Source organism: Lagopus muta, chromosome 6 (assembly GCF_023343835.1).
Source record: "Lagopus muta isolate bLagMut1 chromosome 6, bLagMut1 primary, whole genome shotgun sequence".
Taxonomy (NCBI): domain Eukaryota; kingdom Metazoa; phylum Chordata; class Aves; order Galliformes; family Phasianidae; genus Lagopus; species Lagopus muta.
In genome coordinates this window covers 13156962-13170760 of record NC_064438.1, presented here as the reverse complement: position 1 = coordinate 13170760, position 13799 = coordinate 13156962, and the positions used below count along the sequence as shown (strand labels likewise).

The 13799-nt window shown below is 39.2% G+C and overlaps 2 protein-coding genes across 2 annotated transcripts in view; one reads left to right on the top strand and one right to left on the bottom strand.

Moving 5' to 3' along the window:
* The window catches only part of KCNQ1 (potassium voltage-gated channel subfamily Q member 1), a 328812-nt gene extending 316982 nt beyond the window's left edge, over positions 1–11830 (top strand). Inside the window, exon 16 of the mRNA XM_048948648.1 lies at positions 9826–11830. Coding sequence (XP_048804605.1) covers positions 9826–10026 — 201 coding nt within the window. The 3' untranslated portion in view covers positions 10027–11830. The remainder of the gene's footprint in view (positions 1–9825) is intronic.
* Positions 1–13799, bottom strand: part of NAP1L4 (nucleosome assembly protein 1 like 4) — a 215953-nt gene that overhangs the window by 81557 nt on the left and 120597 nt on the right. The window lies entirely within an intron of this gene.

Here is a 13799-nt window from a genome sequence, read left to right as displayed (position 1 = left end):
TTTAATTACCAGCAGCCCTCAGGGAATCCCAAAACTCACTGTTACTATAATTGCTTCTCTCTCTTTCTCCCCATTCCTTCTCCCCGATGATTTTTGATTGCTGCAGAAGTCATTTAATGGTTATTAATTTTGTAAGCTGATTTTGGGTAGAAAGGAGTTAATGTTTTTTATCTTAAAGCCAGCCAACAGTTTTTGAAATGACCCTTGATTTTCAGGTTCTTGGCTTACGGTGTATTAAGGGACCCAATTCTATCAGACCCATAAAAGCAAGTTTCTCACTCTGACCAAACTTGCACACCGCACCTTCTTACTACCAATGCTGCTTCCCCAAAGAAAGGAGCTAGAAGACTGAATTTTCAAAGCAGTAGCAGTGCTACACTACAGTATTTTGCATTAACTTCCACTCACAAGATTTGCACAGATTGAGCTTTGTTGTTTTTCTTTCCTTTAGCATTCTGACAGTGACCAAAGTTAAAATGAACTTACTGAATTGGTTCTTGTTGTCTGCCTGCTGTGGGCAGGGGTGTAGAGCTGAGATGGTTGTGCCACAGCTGAAGTAGACAACTAGTTTCCACTGTAAGAAAGAATTTATGTCTGCTTTAAGATGTGTAACCTGCGGATGTGTCTCACTTTCTATTCCAACTGGAAAATGCTGTGCACCTCATGGCCACGTTACCTTGAAAAGGAGTGTAGACGCCTCATTTGGGTGAAGTGTGAAACATTAACATAAGCAATGCTGACCTAACTCAATGTGATGCATGGCGTATTTGTTTTGAAAAGAGCTGCAGTCACAAATCTGTTTTGAATTAGGAAAAGTGTTTTAGAGAGAGAAAGGAAAAAAGGAACCATTTCTTAGCAGGCATCTGAAAAATAACAGTTCCGAGGACGAGGAAAAATGGTCAGGCAAAGCCTAACAGTTAAAACTGAAAAATGTATTCCTAGCACTGGGGGCTATGAACGTATATCTTATTCTTTGTTTTTTAAAAATAAAATCTTGGCAGCTTCAGTGCATACTACGATGATCCAGAACTAGAGCAGCTACTCAATGGTGAAATTATCAGCAGTACTCCAGCAAGAGGTTATTAGTCATAGTCCCAGTATCATATGAGAGCAAGAGCCAGGGTTTCAAGAAACAAAACATTCCCCTTTGGAGAGAGGTCAAGATTAGTCAGTTTTGTTTTGCTTAATTGGTTATACTGGCAAGGAGGTCTGGGGGTTATTTTGCTGTGAAAAAGAGTTTTTGTACATATTTTTATGTTAGTTTGGTCTATTTCTTTTTTTCTTTTTTTTTTCTTTTTTTTTCCTTTTTTTTTTTTTTTTTAAGTCTGACATGTTGTAAATATGCCACTGTTCCACATTTGAAACAGGAATCTACAGCCAGGAGAAAGTTGTTGTCTGATTGCCAAATTTCTGACAACAAAAATATGGAGTGATATTCAGAGGCTATACTGCCGTGAGTAAACCAGCAAAGAGAGTCCTCCAGAGGCAAGTTCCACAGGGAGTTTTCTTCACATCTGTGGAACTGGAGCATCTGAAATATAAATGCCTGTTAGCTGAACAGTCTGTTTTTCCCCCCTGCAGACAGGGAATGGGATGCTCAACCAGAAGGATGCAGTGTAGGAATGTATTGGTGAATATGAATGTGGTTGGGAATCAGAAAGTAACCAGTTTTCTAACCTTCTGTTTCATTTAAAAAAAATGAAAAGTGCTTTGAGATCTACCCAACATGGGGAAAATGGCTTTTAAATGTGTTTAGATCTCTTCCTTCCAGTTAAAGACGCTTAGTAAATCTGAAGCCTTGCCAGTAACCTTACTGCCTCATTTTTTGGATGAAAATGGTAGTACATATGTATTGCAGCATGGTGCTGTACAGATGCACTAAGGTTCACAATGTTTTGGATATAGGGTGCACTAATTGCTGCCATTTGTTCTATAGCTGTATTCTAACTATTACACAGAGATAAGTTGTTGGGGTTTTTCTGGTTTCTTTGCCCAATACTTCCTTTACATTTCTTGTTATCTCCAGCCTGTTTGACATCTTTCATAATGCTGGATTGCAATTTAAGCATAACATGGGAAAGTGCTTAGAATGATGGTGCTAGATGGATGCCTGGTCCTTTTTGTGGGTACATAAATGTTTCCTGCTTTTTTGTTCCACTGATTCACATTTAAGGAAAGAATCTGTCTCTTCTTGTCAACTTGTTCCTTATTGTTCCTAATTTTCAAGTGGAAATGGAAAAAAGTTGTGATGGGTGGAAGAGATATCATTTCCTGAAGGTGGGACTATAGTAGATAATGAAATCTTTGGAAAACCCAAAGTATTCAATTAATTGGATAGAGAGATTTTATATTCTTTTTTAGCTTATGATAAATGTTATATTTAGAGACAAGACCCTAGACTTCAATTTCCTGGTTTAACCCAGAAGAGAATACTCTTCCAAACTCCCTTCTTCCTCAACACCTCACTTTCTAATACTCCACTCATTTAAAGGAAACAGTTAAAAAATAGTCTCTGACCTTTGTGTGAAAAAAAAAGCAAAAAAAAAAGCAAAAAAAAAAAAGCTGTATCCTTTGTGCTGGGCCAAAGACTGTAGATTTTGGACATGGTCCTAACTTGAAAATTTCCATGTGTTTTAAGTCACGTCTCATTTATCTACAACAAGAGTCAACCACAAATTTTAATTGCTTGGCTATTGCCCTCTGGATGCCCAATAGATCTGCAAGCATTGCACACTTCTGGGCATGCATTCAGTGCTGTGAAGCAGCAGGACTGGCCTGGGTGTTCTGGGAGCAGTCAGCATTCAGATAGGCTTCTTAGCCCAAATCTACACCTAGAACTGAAGGAAGATTCTCAGAAAGAGCTGATTTCCAATATTTTTGGGTGTTTTAAATAAGCCAGATATTTTTGCAAGAAGTTGATAATAGCAACAACAAAAGCACTGACCCACAGCCACCACTCACAGCTCTTTTTTCTCAAGCAGCAGCAGTGTTCAGTATCCACTTCTTCCCTTCTTCTCTTATCACTTCCATCTTCCTCTTCACTTCTTGCTTGATTAGAAGCACCATTTTAGGTCATCCAACCCTGACTTTCTTTTATCTTTGATCTTTCTGAATCTTCTCCACTTTTAAAATAACCGTAGGCTCAAAATCTTTTTGCCACTATTTGAGGCTTGTACTCAGTAACCATTTGTGGACAAGTATAATTGACTCTCCTGTGACTAATTCTTCCTTTTGGCAGTGTCTTACCAACCTCCTTGTTAGAGAGTAATAGTAATGCTTATTAATTTTACTTTCCTTCCTTCAGTCAATCAGCAAGTTGCAGCCATGTAAGTTTGTGAAGGTGACTGTGCAGCTTCTCTCCTTTATTGTTGTTGTCACTTGTTTCTTTGTAGGTCTTGTTTAATAGTTTGACGCCTTGCCAGCTTCAAATCCAGAAGCATTTATTCCCATAAAGATGAATTGTGTGTAACTGGCTGGAAATAGTCAAAGATAGCTGTGAAGATTGCTGTTTTATTGTGTAATATCTTCTTCAACTACTGCTGTCACTGAAGGCCGCTATCTTAATTTTCATCTGAGGGGAAAATGGCAGTTACAAAATATGTGGCCTATATTCTGTGCTGGCTAATATGTAAACTATATTTTATACAGATAGCATATTGCTGTTACACAGTACTTGAGTGACTTTTTCAGATCACTTTCTGAGTTTTTGACCTGTTGGGGCACGTTTCTTACTATTGGCAGTTTTGAATAGAATTCAAGGGAGACTTCTAATCTGAAAAATGTCATTATAGTTGCAATCTACAGTCCTCTAAAAATAACAAAAAGCCACAGGACAGAAACAGAGCGAGGCACGTTGCTAGCCAGAGATGTCAGAGACTTTGAAAATGTTTTTTTAAAAAAGATGTTTTTACTTGGGGAAAAGGACATTTGGAAAGGAAGAAATGCTTTCCCAATTGCAGTTAAAACAAAGAATTAATAAATTAACCCTCTGATTTCTCTTGTTTTCTATAGCTTGAATATCTGGTATCCTAAAGCTTGTGCTGCATCATCAAGACAAAATTCTTCTAATGAATAGGCATTTATGAAAATGCCATAATCGTTATAGTCACTAATCAAATGGCCACGTGTTGCTAGTGTTACCAATTTGTTTTACTTTCCAATACAATTAAGAAAAATGTGACAAAACTGGAGTTGTACAGTGCATACTGGGAATTCCCTGTGTCAAGTCAAGCCTCTTTTTAGTAGCAGTTTCCTCTGATTTCAAGGGAACTCCTGGAGAATCAGAACAGATGACTGCCTCGGATATCCCAGTTGTTCCTGAGCTCCAATCCTGGCTCACTGGCTCAGAAGTCTCTTCTCAGTCCCAGGTCATGATTCTCTGTTGAAATCACGGAGCAGCATACACTGATTCATAGAGAATTACCAGTCATGTTTAGGGGTTACTACTAACAAAAATCCATTTTTTTTTCTTACACTGTTGAGAAATGTGGGAGAAAAAATTTATCATAGAGATACAGAGTCAGAAGGAGACACCAGCAACTGAAAAAAAAAAGAAAAAAAAAAGAATTAAAAAACTAAGAGGAGACTGGCCCTGAGAACTGCATACAAAGGAGCTGACTTTAGGACAGTGTGTAACAAGTGCCTTACTTTCCTAAGATGCTGTCTTCTCAAATTTGTCACTTTTATTTGTCAGTTAAGACAGTGGCTGCAGTGTTTATACAGTATTTTCATTGACTAGTCATGTGCAGCCCACAAAACCTGCTAATTTCGTTCCTCAGAAGCTCAGCCTTTATATTTTTCTAGCCAGGAGTAATGCTATATTAGAGGAGGGTGTTTTCTCACTGGCTCCACTTCCTCTATCCTTCCCCCAGACACCGCACACATACTCCCTTCTTTGGACAACTCTCAAGAGAAAGTACAGACAGTCTGGAGAACAAATCTTCCTTCATGCAGATTACATTCTCCTATAAACACCTCAACGACTAGTATATAACCTCCAGCAAGAACACTGCCTAATCTCTGGCAACAAAATAAACATATCGAAGCCAGAAGCTCTGATAAGGGGATTCTCAAGAATCTGGAATCTTGCGTGCTGTAAATGGAAGAATGAATGTTGCCAATATTATTGAAAAACAGTGTACCTGAAGAAAGAGACTTTCTTTAATAATACCGAAATTGCTGTTCTTTCCTGCCTCAATCACAGCTGCAAAGAAAAGCACAAAGGAAATCTGTGCAGATTCCTATATATCCTTGAACTTTTCTGAAAAGCCACTCCTAGCTTTGTTCCTGTTCATGGGACCATGAAATCTCTGAGGTATTAGCTTTTAGAAATATTGAGATACCACAACGTGTAGGGACTTAGCAAGAAGAGGAGCCAGGGAAGCTGCTCTCTAAAACTTCCTCAAATATTTTTAAGAACAGTACCTACATAGGATGAATCTCACTAAAGAATGAATGATTTATGACCACACCTTAAAAAGAGATGTTTAGCTTGAAGGATGCACTCAGTGTTTTCTGAAGTGCTGCTTGATACTGATACCTTCCTTTGTGTCATTGCCATTAACATGTGTTGTAAGCTCTGGAATATTTCTCCCCTCTTATTTTTGCTCTGAGTCATTAGTGTGCCTATGGCTTTGTTAACAGAAAGGATTTTTGTGCATGTTTTCTGAAATAAAACACTAGCTTATCAGCAAGCGTAGTACTGAATAGCAAACATGGGAAGGATTCTTTGCAAAACTACTTAAGAGGATGCACAGATAAAGAGACCGTCATGTTTTTTTCGATAAAAGTTTGTTAGCCTGCAGTGCGATAGGGACTCCTTATTAAGAAACCACCAGTAGAGCCCCTGCCCCACTATCTTAAATATCCATGGCTGAAAGAAAACACCATTCCTCTTGGCCCTGTATTTCCTGCTATCCTTACCCCTTCCCAGTAAATCCCTGTAACAAGTTTGGGGTGGATCTCCAGACCCTTCTTTATTTCCCTTTCACAGTGGTGCATGAAGGAGATTGTCTTCCAGCTGTCCCTGGAGCCATCCAGGCTTCTTTTTTGGGGGGGCGAAGGAGTAGGAAACAAGGAAAGAAATTCATTGCGACATTTTGTATCCTGAATCATATCATGGATCTGTTATGAACGAGTAAAATGCATTTTAAATGAATAGTATGTGACTATCTGTGGAATTTTAATAGATCAGTTGCTCACTGTTTTGCTCTCTCCTCCTCTCAGAAGAGCAGTCTTGTAGTCTTGTTCACTAACGCCTCCTGGAATGCCTTTGATGCCTTTGTAGAAGTCATTTTAAACTCAGTTACAGAGGACCACTTTTCATGAAAACATGACCTGAAAGGACCCTGTGGCTCACAGGAACTATGTCATTGCCTATAGTCTATTGTATGGGATATCAGGGCAATCGTATGCCTCTGTGGCTTCTTTACAGACAGAAAAAGTCCTCACCACTCTCTGTGTCAAGAACTTGCCCCTGACATCCAATCTAAACTTTCCCTTCTTGAGCTTAAAACCATTCCCCCTTGTCCTATCACTGTCTACAAAATACAAAGGAAATTACTTGTATATAAATTATTTGAACAGGCAAGTTTCATACTTCTAATAAAGCATAAGTCAGCCAGAAAGAGCTAATTTAGTCTTTCGTAAAAGAAACAGTCTGAGTTATTCTCCTATATATTTTACACTGTTTTCTGCTTTAAGTGGAGAGATCAGAGTTGTCCAAAGCAGTTAATATTATGGCAACTTTTCTCTACAGCAAACAAGTGAAGAGTATTTCTGAGGACGTGTATTTGGCTGACAGAAAGCATACTGGAATTGCTAACACGCAAGGGTGTTCACCAGCAAGGCACTTATTCTTCCACATCAGAGACCTGCAGTGACAGAAATGGCCTTCTGATGGCTTTTGATTCTCTCTTTAGAACATCTTGTCCTTTAAACAGAGAATCCTGCTTTGGCATAATTAAGGGCAGGGGCCCTTTGTCCCATTGCTGTCTTATTTGCAAATGTCATCTTTTCTCGTCTAGCCCTAGGAACCACAAGCAAAGCAATGTACAGAAATTAAAATTTCTGTCTCTCTTGTAATAGCTAGAGAAAATGCTACTGCTTGGTTTTAACCATTCGGTCCAAGATTTAGAGTCCACCGAAGTCACTGAAAGCCTGAGATTGCCAAAACCTCCTGCCAGCTTCAGCATGTCTTGGAGCAGGCCTGTAAGGGGCACAGAACTTCTGGGAAATAGCTCTCCTTATCTGAAAGAAAGCTGGTGAAACAAGAAAGCAACACGCAACCAGCTGTCTGTATCTTCCTGCACAACTGCTGCACTGTGGCTCTAGAGGCCTTCACCAATTAACAGGAACAGGGAAGATGAGGTTAGGTCTTTGCTTTTTATCTCGTATGGCTCAGCTCAATAGTAATTAGCTTCTGCCTCTGCTTCTGTGGGCCTCCTGCGCGCCACAGCTGCAGCAGCCAAACCTTACTCCATAGAAAAATTAGACAATTATCTCTGGGAATTTATTTCCCAGCAAGAGTATTCACATCTCACTTCTCCCCAGTACTTCATCACCAAGATGCGCAGCTGTTGAAGGACTATCCAGATCTCAGTCCAATCTACTGTCATGTTCAATAGCTCATCACTGCGAAAGTTTCATAAATGTACATTTTCCAGATATATCTTCAGTCCTTGTTTTCTCTGGTAATCCCTGCCTGGAATCACAAATTAAAAAATACCCTATAAAAATCCCCTTACTGAGTTCAGAATAATCAGCAAAAAGACATTTCTTGTTAGAGGAAATGCCCTTCCAGTGCAGCTGTCTCAGAAAGCAAGCAATGCCTGAGCAGTGGGCATTGCAGGAATGAGAGATGTTACCCCTGATTCATACCGTCCTGCTCGGAGCATCGTGAACTTGCTATCTGTGATGGGCGCTGCTAGTGCAAAGCATGCCTTTTTTGAGGAAGTGAACAAACACTGATGAAATGAAAACCTGATGATCTGCTCCATTTTCCATCTGTATTTCCTTCTAGAAATCTTGAACTTGTGTTCTTCAGCTTCCTCTTTTGTAGAATCTCCTCTTTCAACAGCCATTTCCATCCAGAGTTACTAGTGTTTCATGTATCATCTAGAGTGCTTTGCCTAATGTTTTCAAAACCAGCTGCAAAGTATAAATCTCTGGCACCTCATATTTTTAAATTACTGTATCTGCTTCCCTACCAGTTGTACAAAGTGCTTGAAAAAAACGGCATTTTCTCTACAGTGGAAAAACATTTTAGTTTCTGCTGAAATCCTCCAGGTTTGTTGATGTTCTGCTCAGCCTTACTGTCTTTTACTATCCTGTGTGATACTTGGATGGTAGCCAGGCACATATAAATTGCTCCCACTCATGCTCTTTCTGGCGGTTTTATGTGCCTTTCACTACTTTCTAGCAGATATTTGAGGCAGCAATTTATTCCCATCACGTTTTTTTTCTGCTTACTTTCTTTTCCCTTTTGAAAACTATTACATCTTCTTGCCTAGAGGTTTCCTTAGTGTTTGAGGATCGCTGTGGATGGATACGAGACTACAAGGACAAAACTGTGGCTTTTTCTTTATGCTTGGGGCAAGGAGTTTGAGGCCATAAGGAGGCTCCCACTGCCCTGTTTCCGAGCCTCTTCTCATCCAGGAAGGACAAGCACCTTTCTATGAGGAATGCTTGCTTGCTTGCCATGCCAATAGGCAGAGTAGGCATGATTGTAAATTGGCCAGATCGTAGCTGTAAGCGCCCATCTTCCCCTCAGTACATGTGTGTCAGAGCAGAGAGAAGGTTTTTCATGCCAGATAAAAGGGATGGTACACATTACTTTTTGACTGCAAAATGCAAGAAACTGGAGACCTATGTTGTGCTGCTCCTAGAAACATTTGGTTCTTGATTTTCTTCTGAGAACTTCAAATGTACTCCAAGTTTAATCTAAGTTTTGAACAAATCCATAACCTAATCTGTCTTCGATATGCTGATTTTTCATTACATTTTCACCTACAGATTGGCATTAATAGAATGGCAAAAAAAAGAAAAAAAAAAGAAAAAAAAATCACCATAATCAAAGGTAGAAGAAAATAAGCATTCTGAACCTTCCTCTGCAGGTCCCCAGTCTTAAAGTCTGCTTTCACCCACCTTAAAAGAGCTTCTAATTTGCTGTGCATCACATAATTCCAGTGGCGATCCTGGTGAATGCCGTGTCATTGGAGCAGTGACAGAATAAAAGTAAATCATGTTCCACTTCCACCCCTTGCCACAGAATGCAGCTGCTATGCACTTGCATCAGCAAAAATATCCGTGGGGCATTTTGTGGCCTGGTTGATAATTAGACCCAAATGTAACAAAGAGGGCGTCAGTCAGTCCTGGCTTAGCGTGGATTAGATCACTGTAAGTAGAGGGGATGTTTACTACAGCATATTGATATCATTAAGGCACGTTGGTAGCTTACAATGTTTTATAAAAACATGGACACAATAATAGCAACAAAAACCACAGAAGCTCAGTTCTGGGACTTAGTTCCCTGTCCCAGCACATCTCTTTGAAAGCTCACGCGTCATGCATTCATTCAGGTATAAAATGACTATCAGAGCACATCCCCCAGATGAGAATTAAGAGGGCTCATTTGTCATCCAGCTCTGACCTATTGCACTAAATTCCTAACACAGTTCATAGGATTGTGAATCTCTGGTGTCTTCCCAGAAGTTATTGTCATGCTAATTAAGAAAAGTATCATTTTAATGCAGCATGTTTATCACGTGGCTTGTTGCAATTTTCTCACATGCTGATGGTAAACAAATGTTCCTTTTGCCTTTGTAGGTTACGCAGATGGACCAGAAACTGAACCTCATTACTGAGATGCTGCATCGTCTGGTTTCAAGTCATCAGGGGGATCAAGGGAACAACAGGTCATCTCAGAAAGGCAACAGCATTAATTCAGATCTCTTCCTCCCAAACAACACCCTGCCAACCTACGAGCAACTGACCGTGCCGGGAAGAAATGAAGACGATATATCCTGATGTGGTAAAAGTTGGGTTGGGTTCTTCCCACCTTTCTCCTTTAAATGGAACTTGGAAGGAAATTCAGTTCATCAGACATCTGAGAAAACACATGACTGCAATATCTATACTACTGGTCTCAAATGCACTCTTCTAAAACCACTCGTAATAGCCCAAGGATTGACAGGCTGTGTTCTACCAGGCAAAACCTACCAAAGCTCCACATTGATTCTATTGATGAACAAAAATTATAGCAACTCATTATTGCTCAGAAAGACCGAAACAATGTTAAAGGCAGGCAAAATTGCAAAGATTTAGAGCTCCTTTAATAATAATAACAGTAATAATAATATTGTAATAATACTTGAACTTAGATAAGAAATCTGCATTTTGTTTATGAACCTGCAGATAGCAATATATTTCTACTACTAAGGTTTTTAAAACAAAATAGGATAACTTATGTTGTTTTTATTGTATAAATATACCACTAACATTCTTGCGAATGACAAACCACATGCTGAATGATTTTCTTTTGCTGTTTTACTTTAACGTTGCTACATAAACATTATCAGATAATGACCAGATTTTTTTAATCTGTTTTTCTTCAGGGAGGAACTAATACTTAATCTGGAACAATACTATTTATAGTGGAAAGCGCTATAGATTTTTTAAGATACCAGTTTTTAACAGGGAGACAATAAAGTATTACATAGAAAAATGATTCTGCTTTCTAGAAAATTGTTGCCAAAGAATTTATATATAAACAGAAAACGCAGTGGTCTGAATGTACTTGTCCTGAAATAGCTTTTTAAAAAGAAGACCCACTACTTCTTAAATCAATTTTTTATTTTTTTTTTCAGCTTATGCTATCCAAGAGTAGTACAGCAGTATAACGTGACTGGACTTGCAGGTCAAGTGCTTGAGCTGGCCACTTTCTGAGCATCCATAATTCTCATAGGAATCATGGCTCCAGTTCAGGAAAGCCTCCTTTGTCCAGACAGCATTTAACAGTTTTCTGAATAATTGAATGAGAAATTCTGGTCCCTACCAAAGTCATTAGATATTCAGAAGTGCCAGCTCCAATCAAAAGGACGCAGGGCCTAACCTGCAAGCCACCTCACCCCACATTATAGTTGCAGTAAGAACAACAGTGTTTGGCTTGGTGTGATTTTTCACATGCACAACGTGAGCAGGAAAACGTGAGCAGGATTGGAGCTTTGCTTACTCAAATTGAAATTCAACCCTTGCTGATAGTTAACACCTCTACCATGCACACTTCCTTGAAAGTGGAACGTCCTTAAATTTGACAGTGTTGTAAAATGGAGGATTACAACATAGCTAATTAATGCTATGAAAGACTTCAGTGTTTGAAAGCAAGGAGACATATATATACATATATAAATATATATATATATATAAACTGATGCCCTAAAGCCTCATAATTTTGCTCAGCAGTTAGCATTAGCAGTCTTTAGGATGTATAAGCAGTCTGAAATACTGATGTGTAATGACCTGAGATCGCAGGGAACCATCTCATAGTATTGCTTACATGCTGAGCCTTGTTTTAAACGTGAAACATTTCACCTCTTTCACTTGGACTGCAGAGGAAAGTATACTGTATTTATGTTATAATCATCTCATCTTGCTGCTGTACAGTAGATACATGTTAAGGGTGGACAAATGTATGGACATAAACAGGAATTGTACCTGGGCATTACGTTTTATAGAAATCAAAATTATTGTGATGATTTTGAATATTTTTAAATAAGATTAACTGTGTAATTTTAGATTATTGATCAATCTCTAATTTCCTAATAAAATACAAGAGAAGATTACCACGCCTTCTGTTTATTCTAAGATCCAGAAGTTCAATATACACAGGAAAATTACTATCTTTTCTTTTTTCTCTTAGGCTACTATCAACACAATACTATATAATGTCCTCATGCTGGTGTGTTGGTTTATCTCTGTCCATGTGAACATTGCCATCACCAATGTCCTCAGAATAATCAGGTTTTAAAGTTCTGTCTGTGGCAGCTTGCTAGCAGGTCTGATTCCACATCTGGTCCAACAGAACCTTTCAAAAAGATCACCAGCTTGGTGACCTGTGACTTCAAATCCAATGATTCATCTTGTTCTTAAAAAGAGAAGATGATCCAGGCTGTCCTTGACACATCCAAATCTGCCCAAAGGTAGCCACCACAGCTGCTCATCAAAGGCATGTCTTCTCTGCCTGACAAGTGGATTGGATTTGTCTCATCTGTTGGTGCTTCATACCTGAAAGACTTCTGTCAGAAGTAAGTATCTCAATGTCTTTCTTCACAGTGCATTGGGGAATAAGGATAGCAGGAAGATGAGCTAAACAGTTTGATGCCTTCAAGCTGGACACCCCTGCAGTAACCATCATAAAGGGAGTATGTTGTGTTGGGACCTTGTTTGATGGTTTCTGTTCATGCAAACTGTCCAAAGCACATAAGTGAATGTGTAGTAATTGTCTGTCAATTGTGTGTTTGCTCCATGTCCAACACAATGGGACTTTAGTGACCACAGTTATATAAATGCAGTATAATATCTCTACGAATCTTTTATTATTCTGAGCCTGAGTGGTTTTTGAGCTGGAAGTGCCTGCTGCCAGACTGATCATTAGAGTATGTTCCTTTTTAGATTCCTTTTCACAAAGTATCTTAGAAAAGCAGATGAGTTTGGACATCACTCATTTTCATTTTTGTATTTTAAAATAGGCTTGTTTCAAATAATGTCATTGGCCAGCATCGTGCTCAGATACTGGCTGAGGCAGAAACAATTTGATGTCAGCAGATAAAATGGCCGTTTCACTGCAGCACGTTAATGGCTCTTGTGGCCAGCATACACCTCAGTGCTGATTTATCATCAGTTCAGGGGAAGGTGGAAGGATTCCAGGGCTCCCCCCACCGAGTTGGAAAGGTCTGGGTAAGGAACAAATTGCTCCTTGAACTATAAAAAAAATAAAACGCAGGAAGATTTTCTTTTCTGTGAGTTTAAAGGAGAAAAGGTAAAAACAGTTTTCAGCTAATCCTCACATATCCTGCTGAGATGGGTATTACTGTTCTTATTTCACTGATGGGATGGTGGCTGGGAAGAGGAGGGGCAGGGGCAGGGAAGGAGAAAAGAGAAAAGATTAAGGGTCTGATGCAACTTCCATCTATGTCCCACTCCTATGAATGTGTACTTACGTACTTCATTTATGCATGGGAGTTGGGCTGTTGCCTTCAGTGGGACTACTCAGTCCACACAGGCCAATATAAGCCTTTGCAAGTTCAAAATCTATTAAAGAAGGCTTCCCATAGGCTTAGTGGAAGCTGGAGTCAGATGTAGCTGTAGCATTGCTTTCCCTGTGGTCACAGAGACATTTGAATTGCCAGTTTTGTTCCCTTTTCTGTTTTCAGACCGTTGGCTTATACAACTCTCATGAGCCTCTCACAAGCCATGATAATATTGGAGCTATTTCTTTCTACTTTAGTGATGAAAGTTTTCCTTACCTACCACATGTGAACTCACACAATGAAATGTTCTCGCACAAAAGCAAATTCTTTTTAGATGCCCTGAAATTTCTTTTTAAATGGCTTGTAGAAAAGTTTGTCTCTCGGGCTCCCTGACCAGCAGCAGCTAAGATGAAGGAACGTGGAGGAAAGCAAGTTCAAAATTAATAGAAGGAAAATAGCTGATACCCAATTGCTCAGTGATATTTAACTGAGTCCCAGCAAGGATTAGGTGCAAGAACAAGAAGTCACTGAGATGACCTTCCGAGGTCTCTT